At 47.2% G+C, this 16,955-nt stretch overlaps 2 protein-coding genes across 8 annotated transcripts in view; one reads left to right on the forward strand and one right to left on the reverse strand.

Annotated features, from left to right (window-relative positions):
• ALPK1 (alpha kinase 1) overlaps positions 1 to 12,830 on the reverse strand; it is a 38,244-nt gene extending 25,414 nt beyond the window's left edge. For 2 of the 4 annotated variants that reach the window (XR_004496905.1, XM_015624004.3), the window contains exons 1-2: positions 11,572 to 12,084; positions 286 to 521 (exon numbers count right to left, since the gene is read on the reverse strand). Coding sequence is in view for 3 of the 4 variants with exons in the window: in XM_015624004.3 (XP_015479490.1) it covers positions 286 to 406 (121 nt within the window). In the remaining variant the exon portion in view is untranslated. The other 2 variants (XM_015624005.1, XM_033513556.1) reach the window with 2 other exon arrangements.
• Positions 12,644 to 16,253, forward strand: TIFA (TRAF interacting protein with forkhead associated domain). 4 transcript variants are annotated; one of them, XM_033513559.1, is made up of 4 exons: positions 12,644 to 12,810; positions 13,060 to 13,191; positions 14,010 to 14,154; positions 15,003 to 16,253. In XM_033513559.1, the coding sequence occupies exons 3-4, from the start codon at positions 14,132 to 14,134 to the stop codon at positions 15,583 to 15,585; spliced, it is 606 nt and encodes a 201-aa protein (XP_033369450.1). In that variant the 5' UTR covers positions 12,644 to 12,810; positions 13,060 to 13,191; positions 14,010 to 14,131; the 3' UTR covers positions 15,586 to 16,253. The 4 variants fall into 4 exon arrangements, with proteins under 4 accessions (XP_033369450.1, XP_033369451.1, XP_015479507.1 ...); XM_033513560.1 differs by having other exon boundaries at positions 13,060 to 14,908; XM_015624021.3 differs by having other exon boundaries at positions 13,060 to 14,154.
• Positions 16,254 to 16,955: the final 702 nt, after the last annotated feature.

Genomic DNA, 16,955 nt, shown 5'->3' on the forward strand with positions numbered 1-16,955 from the left:
TTTTTTTTTAATAACTGAAATTTATGTGCATCAGCAAACTTTTGGGCATTGTTCTTCCCCAAACTAAACTGTTCCTTACAGCCTCATGTTTACTGAAGCCTAAAATTAGAACTGACAGCAATTCACTGCAACAAAGTGGACTTCTTTCCCTGCCTGCCTGTAGCCCGCATCCCATTCATGGCCTCGAAATCCAGGCATCTCTTGACACTCATCTGCCCGGAGAAGAAAAATAGGGCAGGGCCGAGGGCCGGCGGAGTCCTGCCGCCTCTCCTGGGGAGAGCTCACCTTGGCACTGCCGGTATTCCCGCTCCTCTCCCTCGCCCGTGCCGGCCTTGGGTGCCAGGAGCGTGTCCAGAGCCCGCTCGCACTCCTGCAGCAGCACGGCCACGGCGCTTTGCTTATTCATGAGGGCTGATCCCACTCGGCTGTGAATTGGGTGTCCCCGGGTGCACGGTGATCAATTACTCAGCAGAAGACACGGGGGGGTCCAAATGAAAAGGATCCCTTCAAGGCTGAGGTACCTGGCAAACAAAGGAGGGGGAAAATGATTAACTAAAGTATCATCAATTATCTGAAAGGCTCAAGCAGGGGGAAATAATAGGGGAAATACATGAAAATACATGACAGCCTCGGAGGACTTTATTAGGGGAGTGTGTGAAATCACTGCGGGGTCCTGGTGACAGCGTGCGAGGGGAACATCTCTGAGGTGCCAGCGAGACAGGACAGGCTCATCAGCGGAGCCGTGACATCCCGAGCAGGGAAGTGACTGTCGGGGCTGCGCCGAAGCCCTTTGCACCTGGGAGGCTCCTCGGGCTGTCACACACACTTAGCCGGGATTGAATGGCAGAGAGGAGCATGCTGTGTGCATTTCCCAGACCACGGAGATCCTCTCTTTTACCCTGGGATGCCATCCCGAGTGTGAATGTTCTCCGTGCACGTCCCCCTGCGAGTCCTCCAGGTGCTTAGGACATTGCCAGTGGGGATGCAGGAAAACCCCATCATTTCCATGACAGGTATCTGGCTCAGCTCCTGCCAGAACACTCGGGCAGCTTTCAAAAATTAAGCACGAGATAAATACTTCGGGCTGGGTTTTTTTAAATCTTCCTCACCACTTTGATGATGGTTTCACTTAGAAAAGCATTCCTGCAGTTTGAAGTGATCTAGCCAGCAGCAGCCTCAGTGAAAATATGTCTGAAACTGTGGAAACACTATGGCAGCGAAGGAAGAAGGGGAGTGCAAAGGACAACACACACGAGGCACAGCTTGCTCTGCTGGCTGGAGAGCACTCACATTTTAGCAGCTACGCTTCCAGGCAGTTTTCCCCCCTTTCTGCTGCGGCTCTGGGATGGCTGGATCCTGGAGCTGGCGGCAGATAGGCTGTGCTCCCAACGGCACTGAGCGGGAGCAAGCTGCCAGACTGAAAAGCAGAGGGCAAAAGAGATGCACTCATGCGAAAGCAGAGAGGATCAGGGAGCCTGCCGTGGAAGGGCAGGTGGAGCAGGGCAAAAGATGGGATTCAGCAGCAAAGAGCCTGGAGGCAGGAGCTGCTCAGCGGGGCTCTGACTGACTCTGCAGACAAATGTCACAGAAAGAAGAAATTTAAAAAGTAGCTGTAAAAGGGAGACCGAGGGAAGGAGCACAAGCACATGAGAGAAGCTGGGGAGCAAGTAAAAGATCAGCCAGAGGCGGATTAATGGATAAAAGCAGAAGGAAAACCTAGGAAGTGTTGCCCTTCTTTTTAGCCTGAAGTAAAAGCCACCAGAGCCACTCTGTGCAGGGTTTGAGCCTGAGCTGAGCATAGCTGGGTGCTGGGATCGCATCCCTGAGGATGCACTGGGCCCATTTAGGGGCTCCCTTCAGGAGCAAAAAGGGGATGGAGCCAGAGACAGGGCTGGGGACAAAGCTACAGCGTGGTCCAAAGTCCACCCAGGAGATGGGGCTGAGCTAGCTGTCACTGGCTAAGACAAATGGAGAAAAGGACACTAAAAAAGGGATTTGATCACGGTGCAAGGTCCAAACCCACATCCTAGTTCACAAAAGTGCCCTCTCCCTAAGGATCCGTCAGGGACAGATCTCTGAACCCAGGAACAACAGCCAGAAAGCAGAGTCCTCTGCTCCACCCTTCCAGGTCTAGAGAAGCTGATCCAGTTGCTGGGTACCCATCAGGGAAGAGGAAAGCGTAGTCACGCTAACACACCTATGCCAGTGTGGCTTTCCCCGTTAACTGCACTGACATCTGCTAATTGATTTATCTGATTACCCAGCCCTGTGGGAAGGAGTGTGCAGCCGTCCCAGGAGTACCTCCCAGGTTGGGATGAAGCATCCCTGCCATCTGGCCTGGACTCCATTCCTTTGTGTAATTGATTTCTCAAAAAAAAAATTTCATTTTCCAGGGAGCCCACTCCAGTGACTACCAAGCACATATACACCTGTCTTGGATCCGCTGTGGACGGTAATCCTGGGAACTGGGACCTGGGAACTGCTTCAGGAGGGTGCAGAAGCACGATGGAGAAGGCCTGAGCTCAGCTGCCACCTCACAGCCTGCAAATAAATGCTCATAAACACAATTTGCTGCGAAGATGCACTAGAGCAAGCAGACACTGGGGTGTTTCCCTTGACAAAAAATAACCTGGCACCAGGAGCATCCAAGGGAGTTCATGGATGTGCTCAACTTCTCTGTGTTACAGCTCAGAGCCCCAGATCACACTTTTAAGCCCAGCTCTCGTTGGGTCTTTACTGCAGGCAGGAGGGCCCCGTGGCTTTGTGAGCCACACAAGCTGCCACTCTCACAAAGAAATGCTGGGGCTTAGCAGGGAAGCTCAAATTAGTGTGGAAGTACAGCACTTGGCTTCCTTGGATTGGGAGGATTTAACTCACCGGGAAACTGCCAGGTCCCTAACAGTGATCTATGAGTGTCAGCAAGCAAGGGATTCTTCCTCAAGTACATTTTTCCAAAGAACTGAATAAACAGCAAGGACACGGAGTAATAAAATAATGATTTACAGCAGCAGCAACACCAGAGTGCTGGAAGCACAGAGAAAAGTGCAATAAACTGTACATTAGTACTCAGAAGGTAGAGAGCCTGTGGAGACCCATCGCTGGGGACAATGACTCGCATCATAAAATCAGCTTAAAATGCACCACAGAGCTTTAAACCACACCAGCATCCTTTACACAGATGCCACTTTGTAAGTTGTGTTTTGTGACAGCTGTGGCGTTGAGTGACAGCTGGGAGGGGGAAATAACCAGGCACGCAGCTTTCCTGGGGAAACACAGGACCCGAGCCTAAAGCCCAGGAGCAGAGCAGCAAAAACTTCTGGAGGCCTTTAGAACCCTCTCAATGGTTACTAATCAGCTTTCTCAGAGTTCCATTAAATCCTAACAAGTGGCACTTTAAGGAGATGGTTTTGAAGTGGTAAAAATTGCAGCTCGACGTGCTGCAAAACTGCCTGGGCAAAAATGTTTTCTAAGCATGCTCTTAGAAACGCTCTTTGAAAACACATAATAAAACCAATTTTGCATCAGACTGAGGATTTAAGCACTCCTTGGTGGCAGGAAAGCTGCTTTACTCCTGTGTGGGGCAAAACCAGCTTTTAAATGCTTGATGTAATTGTTAAGACACTTTAAAACAGAAATGGTGAGGGGAAAAAAATAAATAAATCTGTGCCATTTCTGATTGGAGCCTGGATTAAAACGACTCCTCGCATCAAATATGATGAAAAAAAAATATGACAAAGGTCTCAGGGGATGAGAAAATACATTTCTGTGGTTGCCCTCTAATTGGGGCTGGGGTTCAGAACAAGAGGGATGGAGGGAAGAATTGGGTGGGCTACAGAGAAATGATCTCTTTAATAAGAAATGGGCCATACTGTGACATTTCAGGGCCCTTGGGCTAGAAGACCAAAAGATCTGTCAAAGAGAAAGGAATTTTAAGTTCTGCCACGGATGGAAGGAAGCCTGGGAGTCAATCTAGCCGGTTTAAGGCTGCAATTAGCTCTGGAGGCTTTAAGAAAAAGAAGATGTAATTGCCGCATTCAAACTTCAAATGCAGCAAGGATAACAAGCGCTGGTTTCTCAGACAACATCGTTTGGGAAATTTTCCACAGCATTATGGTCCTGAAACACAAATTAGAGATCACCAGACCTTTTCTCTCTGAAAATATATTATCCTAATTTTCATCTTATTCAGGGTACCCTCCAGGTCCAGGGAGACTAATGAAGAGGAAGCAAAGACCTGATGAGTTCCATGTGGAGACTACATTTATGGATTAATCCCAACAGGGAGCAAATAAACCTTATTCCCAGAGCTCTCGGTTGGGACTCGACACAATCAATCGAGGAATGGATAGTTATTTATGACTGAAGCTGTTTTGACTTTCAAATAAACATTTTAATTATTTTAAGTGTTACACTGCAACTTAGAATGTCGAGCCCTGTTTTCATTGCACTGCCTGGCTCTCCCGTCTCCTAATCCCAAACCACTCCGGTCATTATGACACCGTGCAAATGACACTGATTTTCATGCCTAAAACATTTGAAAGGTAAAATCCATGGACCAGGCAAACTAGAGAGGAGGAAGGAGGACGAGGGAGGAGGATCCCTCTGAGTGGAGCCAGCATAAATGAAAGGAGCACTCTCAAACTACACTGAGCCCCAAGAAAATGAGGTGCCCCACTCTGAAACCCTTTTGTAATCAAGTTGGCACATCCCGATCCACCTTTGTATCCTGCTCTTCTCTGCCTTTTCCTACAAGCAATTTCAATAAGACAAGTTCTTAGGGGTGTTTCTTTTCCAGCAGCTCATTTTCAATTCAAGTCCCTGCACCACTTGCACTGCTGGCTTTTCCCTCCAGCCTGACTCGGGGTGCTGTGGCCCTTCCACCCACGGCTTCCCCGAGGTTAACGAAGCCACACTCATTTTTAGGGAAGCTCTTCAGGCTGTCAGAGTCTCTTGCTAAATAAAGACAAGGGGTGAAATCACGACACAGAGGCAGTGCTAGGTCTGTTGTAGCTGTTGGGGTTACGGTCTCACCTTCACTCCATGTGATGGCATTTCACCTCCCTTGGCTTTTCTCTAGGGAGACTGAAAAAACTGCAGGAGGTTGCCCTTGGAAGAGCAAGGGAACATTTGGGCTGGTGTTTTCACCTGCAGCAGGTAAGAGGGAGCATGCACATGACACAGCACCCTGGGCTGCCCTCCCTCCTGTGGATTTGTGCACGAGACTCCTGGAGTCCTTCCCACCACTCCTGGCAAAAATAACAGGCTCAGCTTTATATTTGGATTTGGCAGCTTGAGGGATTAAAAACTAAAACAGGAGAAAAAAGAAAAAAAAAAAGAAAGAGAAAACATGTTCTTGGTAACTCAGCAAAGGTTTCAATAATTGATTTAATATCACCTTCCACAGAAGGCAAATTCAGTTTCCCTGAATATTTCAGTGCACACATGCTTGTGTTTTCCTAGAGCATTTACCTCTCTTCAGAAAAGGATGGTTTAAAAAAAAAAATAGATTTGCTAGGGGCTTTATTCAGTTAGTTAGCTAGTTTACTTCTCTGGCTTAAAGATTAGATGTTTTCTTTTGGTAAAGCTGGCTATCCCAACTGGCTGTATTAAAATAAGGAAGAATCTCAATCAAAAAGCCTCTCCTAAGGCAAGCTTTCTTGTTAATATGCACCAACATGAAAGGGTTTCTTTTCATCCTATACAACTACAGTGTGTGTAAATTGCAGGGGGCTCATTGGCATAAATCTTGGCTGTGACCTCTGAGGTAAACTGGATTTACATTACTTTCTGACAAGAATTAAATGAAGGCCTTGTGGATATATGAACAGCCTTCTAGACTGCAACAGATGGGCATGAATGTGCTCCCTAGGCAAACTATCAGTGACATCTGTGTCCTCCAAATTCTGGTGGTCTCAGCCAATTAGCAGGCAAAAGGGGGGAAAAAAAAAGAAAAAAAAAAAGAAAAGGAAAAAAAAAACCAGCCCCTGCACAGCTTCCCCAGCCAGAGCCGAAGCAGAAGTGCTTCTGTTTGGAAATGGGATCAAGAACAGCCTCCAGCAGCAAGGAGGTGCTTTGCTGGCCGCTGTCACTGTGGAGGTAACACTGCAGGAAAAGCTGAAGTGGTTAGCTAGAACTGGTATTAATATTAACACAGGACAAAGCCCAGCCCCACCTAAGCCTGTGTGGGGCTAGGGTAATGGGGTGCCACCATGGATTTACACTGCTGCAGCCAAGGAGGGAGTTTTGTGGACCCTAAAAAGTAGAGGAGGGGTGAAAGCGAAGCCCAGTGCCTGAAACAGCTAGGGCAGGAAAAGCCCTGCTCTTGATCCATATTCAAACCCTCTCTCCCTGCAGAAGTAGCCAGAGTTGGAAGGGACCCATAAGGATTCCCAAATCCTCTCCAAGCATCCCTCCTCAGGTGGATGGGGTCTGGGGAGCAACATACTCGACGGCCACTGCACCTGCCTGCCCCAAAGCTCAGTGCTTTGTGGAACAGCATTTCAGCTGCAAACATCCAGGGGAAAAAAAAAAAAAAAAAAAAAAGAAAAGAAAAAGGAGAAAAGGCATAATGAATTTGGTACAGCACATATTTTTAGATCAAAGATGCCTTTGAAGTGACAAACCCTTAATCCATAAACTACTGAAGCACTTCCTTTCTCTCCCAAACTACTTGTTGTCAAATAAAATGGAAGTTAAGGAAATTATCTTTATCTGAAAATGGCCAAAAGAAGCCATCACCTAATGACAGCCTTGTCAAAATGACAATTGGGGAAATTGTTAGGAAGGGGAGGCCTGACGACTGGAGGAATAAGCTGGCTGTTTGCTCTAATCTGGTCAGGCAGGCCCCACACAATTCCAGTCAGCTTGCTGTGTGAAACAGCTAAGTCTTTGTCAGCGCAGGCAGGGGCTGGAAAGACTTCTCTTTCATGAATATGTATCACCACCCTCCACGTCTACAGAAAAAAAACAAACCCAAACCTTGCAAACAGCAAAATAAATTTTTTTAAAAAAATAAAATAAATAAAAATGGAACCAACAAAAACATAAAAAATAAATCCCAGAACAACAAAATCCTGAGATGCGGAGCCGCACGGAAAGGAAAAACCTCTAAGCAATGAAAGCTCACGTTTTGGAAGCTCCTTTGGAAGGAGGATCCTCTTCCCAAAGGCTTTCCTTGCACTTTTATGCCCCAGCGGACTGGGATGAGGCACTTCAAGTGCACAAAGGCAGAATGGGGGTGTTCAATGTCCAGGGCTGTGTTTTATATTTGGTGTTGGTGGCACCAAACCCCAGGCCAGAGACACGCACAGGGCCAGGCTGGTGAGACAGAACTCACAGGAATTCCCTGTGCGAGGAGGGAATCACCTGGAGCAGGTCTTAAAACACTTCCAAGGATAGGCACAGAGGCAGAAATTTCCAGTGAAGCCTAAAAACCCAGGGAGAAGGGGTTCCTTGACAGGCAACAACGCTACTGAGGTGCTGGGAAGTGGATGGTGGCTCCCACTGAAATGATTTTCTGGGAGATGTCCACGACATCTGTGAATAAAACCCTCTGCAGCACCTCTGCTCAGGCAGCTGGAATGGTGGGTCACCTTGAAGTTTGGGAGACTTTTCTTAGGTTAAATCCCAAGCATTCTGAAGACTGGCATAGAAGTGAAATAGGAGAGCCAAATGAAGTGTACTGGGCTGCCCAAACTCCTCTAAACCCAAAAATGGTGTTTAAAGCAACAGATGGGAAGAGAACACCGGATCCAACAAAGCCTGTGCCTGCTGCAGAAAACCCAAATGAAGATATTTTAAGTTGGGGTGGGTTTTGTCTCTGCTGGACAACTACGGCATCATTAAAGCACAACAATGTTTGGAAAGTTACCTTCAAGTGCTTTTTGCTATCTTTTTAACTTTGCTAGTGAAACTGCACACTAGATCTTGACTTTCCACAGAGAGCTTGTGGTGATATTATAAACTTGAGTTTTCCTCAAAATAACGACCAGAATATGAAATATTTGCCTCCCAGCAGAGATACCAAGACACAATGCTCAGTTTTGAGGTCCCCAATATTATGCAATGTTTGCTGTAGACATTTCCATTCCATTAGCATATTCTACTTTACATGAGATCCAGCAATGAATGCTGTCCCTGATCTAAGGCTAATCCTCTTTAAAGAGCTACAGGCTATATTACATGTGGCCACAGCCACGGTTATGCCAGGGCTGAATCACTTTGAAGCCTATTGAACAGTGTTCCCTTGTGAGACCATACACAGAGCCATAAACCGGTGCTCCCTGTGCTGTGAAATCCTGCTGTTTCCACCACCAGGACTTTCTGGACAGCCTGGAGTCCCAGGCAAGGGGCTGCAAACAAGGAAGAGGCGCCCGGCTGCCCTCACTACCCCTCAGCACCAATTTATGTGCCCACAGTAAGAAAAATCCTTTTTTTCCTAAACCTGAACAACAACTTCTCCAAGGGAGGGCTTCCAGAACAATCAAAGGTGAAGGTGAAGCAGACACCTGCTTCCCTGAGCAGGAAGGAAGCTGCTTGGGTAGCCTGGGACATGGATATATCAATCTGGGAAAGAAAAAGAGAGAAATGGTCCTGTAGGTACCTGTAAGGTTGCACTGCTCGCAGCTGGGTGCCCTTGAATGCTCTAAACTGAGAAAATGGAACTGTGTTTTTATTGCCACACACCATGTGGAATCTCCAACACCTTCACATCTACACAGATTGAAAGGGGGAAAATAAAAATGCAAAACAACAAAAAGATCACTATAGTCTCTGGTCCTGCTATGTATAAGCAAAATACAGCTTATATCATCTTTAATTGCTCAAAATTACTTTCTTTGTTCAACGAAGGGAAATGGAAAGGTTGGCTCTGCTCAGCCTGCACCGTGCACATGAAATTTTCTCTGTCTGAATGGTTTTAAAGCAGACAAGGAGAGTGGATTCAGCCTCCACAGTAAAATGTGGGGCCTGGTGAAGGCAATGTTCAACCTCCTCGCTGTCAAAATAGCCGCACAAATTATTTTTTCCTTTGCAGCAGACGGAGAAAGGGTTCACAGAAAAAAGAAACAAAAGGTGGAGGGAGCAGCAGAGGGAATAGGAAAAATAATCAGGAGGATGGTGAGAGGGAAGAGCAGCAGAGAGCAGGAGGGGCTGGAAGATGGAAGAGAAACTGAGAAGGAGGAGAAAGGGAGAAGCCAGAGAGGCTCTAAAGGAGGACCAAGGGCAGATCATGATGAAGAATGAAAATGAGAACTTGGAAAGTGGCATAAACAAATTCCATCTTGTAAGGAATACTTCTCCTCAGCAGTCAAGGTGAGATTCCTCATCAGTTTATCCAGGTCAGATGGGAAGGAAAGAGAAGAGAAAGACTTCTTTTTCCTGAGTAAACAAGGAGCAAAGAAGGAAATAAACAGAGGGAACTGTGCTGTCTCTTCCTCCTTTGGAAGATCTCCTCTCAGCTTATGGAGTGGAGCTGTTCATGGCACTGGGAGCTAAAACTTCAGTGAGCACACATCCTCCCCATGCATCTCTCCTCCCTCTCACACTGACATCCAGTGGAACACAACGGGATATCCCCGGAGCACACCTGTCTTTGAGAAGGGCCCATTTCTTTTCTGCTTGCATATGAGGCCCTGGGTCGCTGCACGGTAACAGCATCTCATTGCAGAACCCCACTACAGGTTGTTGCACACTCCATCGGGCCTTTCCCAACCCTTGGAAGTTATCACTGCCATTATTATCGCTAACTTGCAAGTACCTCGACAACTCTTGCACTATCAAAATTAAATTTATGATTTAAAATTAAAAATAAAGATAAAAAGGAAAGAACCCTCCCCACACTCCCGCCCCCAACCAACAACTAATAACCACGAAACACAAAAATCCCCCAAAACAAAAGTTGCCTTCCCGTGTCCGGTCACACATTGCCATCTACTGGCTCCCACTCCTGTGCTCTGAGTGCTTGGGTGGTTAGGAAGGAGAAAAGGGCTGTGAGCAGTTTAGGGCTCTAAATCAATCAGCTCTCACTCGCCTCCTCCTCAGTGACTCGGCAGGTCCCTGAAGGATGGTTTCGAGTCACCCTTGTGCCATCCCGGGAGGGCAAGCCCCGGAACAGGGTGGGTACAGCAGCATCCTGCCCGGGCCCACGTGATGGGTGACAAGACACGAGTGAGGCATTCAACGCCAGGGAAAGCCAGCAAACAGAGCTCATGTGCCTCGGGAGACACACCTGGGATATGGAGAGAACTGGGGAGGACAACTACCCACCTACAGCTCCCTTCTCGGGCTCTCTGAGCTCACCAGGTCACGGCTGTCACCCGTGCGGCGTGGAAACGCACGGCTCGCATCCTCCCGTGCCCAGAGCCAGCTCTGCAGAAAGGCAGCACTCCTGCAGATTTCTGCCTCAAAACCAACCCTCGGTGCACTCAAACCCACAGCCGTGTTTGGCACAAGAGGCGTCACCAATTCACGGCACCCGCTTTCATGTTCACCTGGCGTCGCTACAGACAAACTGTGCCTGGTGACCAAAAAACCACGGGAATTATACTCACACACAACACTTAGAGGTGCTGTCACCCTTCACCCCTGAAGCCACTGGCAAATCCCAGCACCACATGGACAGCTTGGATAACCAGGTGTAAAATCTGACCTTGGGAGGGAAGGGCAGAGCTTTGGAAACCTCAGCACAGCAGAAATCGGGTCAGACTTCCTGTTGATTCAGCAGAGTGAGGATACTTTCACCATGTAAATTTAAGTAGCAGAGACAAGGAGAAAGTTTCAGGCTGGTCTGGACTGCTGCTGGTCTCCAATGTCCACAGAAAGGTTTTTGTGCCATAACAGAGACAGAATTATATAGGACATTTTCCCCAAGTGTCCAAGAAATGTCACCACAGCGTTCCCAACTTATAACCAGTCACACAGGTGATTAAGAGACTATACTTCCTATAACTCTTCTGACCTACCATGAACATCCCAGAAAGAGAAAGAAACACTTTTCCCCTCACTGACTCCTGCTTCCTAAGCCAGCTGTGACTGACAGCAACATGAAAGTTCCTCGTATTTTTCCATTTCCCAGATTTGCCGACCTAGGCTCTGGAGTTACAGGAATCAGCTGTCAGAAAAGCAATGCACCATCACAGCCATGTCAAACCACCTCCAACTTCCAGCCTGAAAAATCCCAGATTAGCCCAAACACCACATTTATTCCCAGTTTCGCTTTCGACCAAAGAAATTTCAACTAAAAGAAGAAGTTATTGTAATACCGGAATGACCTCTTCTACAGCACAGAACAATTTTAGCAGAGTGATCACCCATGAACCCCACAGGCACAGAGTGCCTGCATTTTATTTTTTTTTTCCTCATAAAGGGCAAACCTGGAGTTGTTTTCCTGAGGCTGGCAGCGTTTCAACTGCCTAGAAACTTATTGCAGAGAGAAGCTGTAAATCCAGTTCCTGCCCTCCCCTATACAAAACCACACAGAGCTATACTTAAATCGTAAAACAATGAAGGAATATGCAGTTAATTTCACGTTACACAATCCTAAGGGAAAAAAAATGAAAGGTCCGTACATACCTCAATAGATACAAGTATCAAAGTAATCCTAATCAGGAATGTTGTCTCATGACCCGGGACTCAGGCTGTTTCCGGAAACAAAGGGCTGACAGGAATTATAACCATGAACAGATGCAATAAATAGCAGACTTGCGCAATTCTGGCTTTTCCAGAAGGCACCAAAGTATTTTATTTTTCTTGTGTGTGAGCTCACAGGCCCAGCCCTGCCTGCTGTAAGAAAGGCCTTCATCTGTGGGAGAAAGTTGGAATGTTTTCTTTCCCTGCTTTTCAACACAACTTCTTGCAAAATGCAGTTTAAACCCCTTTTTTTTTTTTATTATATCAGGGAGAAGAGCCCGTGGAGCAGCTGTGTTAGACTGCATACAGATAAAAGTTACTCCACAAGAACTACAAAGGAACTTATCAGCCCACAAGTCATTTACTTCAGTTTGCTGAAGATATATAAAGAACCCACGAGTGAAAAGCAGTTTCTATGAACCAACACGGTATTTCACCGCCCGTGCCAAAGCAATCGAGCCCTCAGTACTTACTTCCAAGTCCCAAAGCTGTGGAGGCAAAGGGAAGGGGGGACACGGAACATCTGGGATCTGGATTCCAAAGGAACAGGTTTGCTTGGCCACTTGTTCTATTCCGGGAAGTAAATACAGATGAATATGAAAAACCAAGCCACTGGATGAAGAAGAATCCAGGGCTGTGGCAGGATTTGTAAAGGGAAGAAAAAAAAAATAGAAGTAAGAAAGGCTTCATATCAGTTTAGACCATCGGCCAGGGAAAGATTGGGTTATTTCCCAAAGGCGGTGCAATGTTTGCTTGAAGCAAACAACCAAATACTTTAAAAGAATTGGGAGTAAAACCAAAATTATCTTGTCTGAGAGCTGAGCCCGGGATCTGACTTGTGATCCCTGACACAGCTCTAAACACATGTTCAGATAGCCCCGTAAAAGCAGGACAGATCTGTGGCTATTTCTTTAGAGTTATTCACTGTAATAAATAATGTAACTCTTTTTTTTTCTACTTTTTCCCCCCTTATTTTAAAACAGTTCTATTTCTGGCCCCGCGGTGTCCTCAGCGTCCCCTGCCTCAGCGCCTCCCCTCAGCTCTTCCCGCCTCAGTGCCTCCCCCTCAGCGCTTCCCGCCTCAGCGCCTCCCCTCAGTGCTTCCCGCCGCCTCCCGCAGCAATTACCGGGAGTGAGGAGCCGCAGGAGCCCTCGGCAGGCGCCGGAGCCCCGCTCCCGGCAGGTGAGGAGGCCTGGCCGGGCCGGACGGACGTGAGGGGAAGGAAGGAAGGGGACGGGATAGATCAGCGGGCGGACCGGGATGTCGCCCCGGCGGGTTCGGCGGGGGGATCCCGGGCTGGCCGTGCTGTGGGGTGGGGAGGTGGCAGGGAGTCTGCTCTGGGAGCCGGGGCTGGAGCCCACGTTCTCAGGGCTCCTCCGCGTTGCTCTCCTGCCTCTGGAAGTGGGGATAATGGCACTCCATCCCCCGTAGGAGAGGATGAGGTGAGATCACGGTCGGTTTGAGTCCAGTGAAGGCGCGGACAGCAGCAGGGCAGCGGCTGCCTCAGAACTGCGGGACAAATCTACAGCAAGTTTCTTTCCCCTGGCATTGCAGTACAGTCTAGTAAGTAGAAACTCCTTTAGCATTTATGAAGGAATGTTCAGTATGTTGAACCTCGGTGAACCTTTAAGGCAGGACTGGGCAGCCGTGCGGGGAATGCCAGAGGTGATCATGGATCTGAGGCGGGGGCTGTGGGAGCTGCCGAGATCATCCAGGATCATCAGTGGGTGCTGCCGAAGCAATGGGCGAAAATGGGAAAATTCTTTCTTAATTAATGTAGCCATGTGTAAAACTCATTAATGTGAACTAAAGTCACAAGCGTCTCTGTGGGCTGAACCGCAAAGTGAAAGGGCTCAGCGGTTTTCCCCTTCACCAAAGATAACATCTTGTAATATCCCCTTACTGGTGCAAAACAAGGAAGGGCAGAGCAAGACACGGGGACTAGCCCCTCCTGGCTCACAGAGCTTCTTCCAGCATCCCAGAGTTGGGGAAGCTACAAGGAGGAGTGATTGATAATGGTGCCACCACAGCTTGTCTCACAGATGGCAAAGGAATAACCTGCTATCAGGGTGTCTGTCTGTATTCCTGCCAAAAAGCACAGATGATATTCCCTAGCTTGTTTTGAAGTGAGCTCTGCTGGAAATTCTGTGTCTCACTCATCATCTGTGCCACTGCAGCCTACTTCAGTAACCAAGTAACCTGCTGTGTCAGAAATGTGTCTGGTTTTGTGTCAGAGGTGGAAAGGAAGCAGTTTCGAGGTCTCACCCAGACAATGATGCGCTGATACACCACCCTTCGCTATGCTTGGTGTTTGTGTGCAGTGTGTAAAAAAACACAAGTCAACTCCATCATCACAAAACACAATCATCACTTAATTGCAGTGATGATTCAGCTCCTCATAAAGCTCTGAATGGAGCTGGTGAGCTCCAGATCCGTGTGAGACACGTTGGGAGCTTACTGCAGTCTGGATGTAGAAACATCTGCACCGTGTGATACCAGTTAAATGGCTGCTCACATGTTTCTCTGGTGAGTAACTGGGAACTCATTTGCTGGTTTCTACTTTCAAATAGCGAGACTTTTCTTTAAAAGACTCAGTTTTAGTGCAGGAAGACACTGGCCTTGCTTTTAGAGAACCAGATGACAGCCTCTTCTGAGCTGTCTCAGGTTTTATTAGGATGCACTGCAGTCGCTCAGGCTTGGGAACAGAATTTGTTTCATAAGTATGTGGTCTCTGTGCTGCATGTGAAGAGCTTAAAGAAACAACACGAAACTACCAAACTCAAGAAAAGAAAATTTTTTAGCACTTTTGCAGCAGCAGAGAGCTGGGATTTTCCAACAGACAATGAGGAAATAGCTAGAGGTGGTGACAATTCCTCTTTTAGGTCTCATGGATAGTCCAGCTTTTGCATCCACTTTTTATGCTGTCACAGCAGTCACTTCTAAGCACTTCTTCCGTGCAAGAGGTCAGTTTGGACCCAAGAGCCTAAGGAATGCTTTGTACACATTTGAATTACTACTGCCTACAGACAGGGTGCTGGTAAAAGTCATTTAGTACCTTCCAGGCACAGGACACACAGAGAGCAGAGCGCACAGGCCCAGCCAGTACCGTTTAACTCCATTTAAAGTCTACCAAGTAACTCTTACTGCTAAAAGACACATTCCTTGCAAAGATAAACCTTCCTGTGAGATCCTCGTGAAGAGCTTGTTGGCAGCAATGGTCAGTCGTGGCTTCTGAGCTCCCACTCCTGTGCTTTCATCATATTTACTGTCAGCCTGGAAGGTGCGTAGAGCAGCGCAGGGAGTATTTTAATGCCCCGGTGAAACCGATTTGTTGGTGATTCCATGCCATGATTTCCCCGTTTTCTTGTTCTGAGGACTCTTTCCACCATGACCTCTTTCGAGGAAGCCGAAACAGAAGAAACAGTGACGTGCCTCCACCTGACCTTTTACCACCCTGGCCAGGATGAGAAGATGATGTTCCGCTGCCTGAATTTCTGCAAGCGTGAGCAGGTCAGGGCGGACGACGTGGCCAAGTTCGGCCGCGATTCCAGCGTCTGCCGCTACAACCTGATGGATACGCGCGTCTCCCGGATCCAGTTCTCCCTGCAGTTCTACAGGAAGCTCCAGGCCTCGGAATATGGTTTTGAGATAAAGAACTTGAGCAAGAAAACAAAACTGACCGTCAACCAAACAGAACTGGGTTACTTAAACAAAATCGACCTGCCCTGGAAGTGCATCATCTCTTTCGGGGACTACCAGATCCTAGCAGAGATTCAAGAAGGGGAGGCCATGGATTATTTTGAGACTCACTTACACTTGGCCGAAGCACCGATCCTACAAGAAAGGTGCCTGCCATGCCTGCCATCCCTGCAACCTATACCCGAGAATGGCGTTTCTCCTTCCTATTTTCTTTCCCAAGGAAAAAGCCCCACAGAGATGGATGAAAATGAGCTGTGATAGCGGGGAGAAGGAGGCTGGGTCAGGTTTTGCGGCCTGTACAGCTTCCAGCGTAGACAGCTCTCACCTCAGCCTGCTGCTCTTGGTGGTGCTCACTGACTGCTGCACATCAGTCTTCATGGTGTTTTCAGCACAGGCATTCCAGAGCACTGTTCCACAGAAAAGGATTCTTGCCTTCACTGAGGCCTGAGGGCTCTCTGATGCCCTGTGGGAGACAGGGGGTCACTCAAATCCATGGCAGCAGGTTCAATGCCAGAAGTGTGGCCATGTGCCTCAAAGGGATATTTCCCAGGCATTAAAACAGAGCGTGCACAGCAGGGCTTCGGTCCCAGCCAAGGGGTGACGCAATGTTTTGTTGCATGTTATAGTTTCTGCTTTGCTGTGGACACCAAACTCCAAAACAGTATTTGCAAGCCTAGGTTGTAACTTGACAGATTTTGCAACTTAGAAACACTTTGTCCTTTTATGTTTTTATTAGCTTCAAAGCAAGGTTTGTTTTTTTTTTTTATTTTTACTTACTCGACATATATATATATATATATATATATGTATATATTTTTTGCAAGTTAACTTGTTACTTTTGCTTGTGATGTATACAAACATAGCATCAATGATCACAGTCCATAAAAATCTACATTAATTTTGTAATAAAAGCATTTTGTTCCCTAGTAAGGATTTGCTCTATTACACAGCTGCAGTCTAAAAGAATTTTTGGAGAATAAAATGATTTCCAGGACCATTTCCAGGTAAGAGACTCACCGTCACTATTCCAAAAGTGCCATTTCTCCAAGGTCAGAATTTACTTAAATACTTTCAGGAAGTTTTCTACCTCTATCCCCTATCCAAATCTCTCTAATAATTTTCTTGTCTTGTAAGTATTTGTCAGGTTATTTCAGTCAAGTTTTTCTTTGTCAGGGGCTCAGCTTTTCCTTGGCATTTGGCTTTTTAAAAATTTTGTCAAGTACATCGGTTTGCTTGAAAGACACACTGGGGAGGAGTTCCCCATTTTATCATCCTTAAACATTAGGATGCATTTCAGCATTAATCATTCCAAGAAAACCATAATTATAACTGAGGGGAGGGACAGCTGAGGTTCAGGCAACCAACCACAAGCGAGGGAAAGCCATGGGAGGGGCAATGAAACTCAGAGACAGTCTTATGTAGGATTTGTCTGTCCATCTCGTCGTGTTGCTGTGTTTTCCACCCCTGGAACCAGGCTGTGGTTTCCAAACAACAATCCCTTGCACAGCTGTATCTGCCTGAGGTAAGAGCCAGCCATGTAAAACACACACTAAAAAATGAACTGCTCCCAGTCACTACATCGATCCACCCAGCAGAAGCGAATTTACACCAGAAAGGTCATTTCACCT

The sequence above is a fragment of the Parus major genome, chromosome 4, assembly GCF_001522545.3.
Source record: "Parus major isolate Abel chromosome 4, Parus_major1.1, whole genome shotgun sequence".
Lineage (NCBI taxonomy): Eukaryota > Metazoa > Chordata > Aves > Passeriformes > Paridae > Parus > Parus major.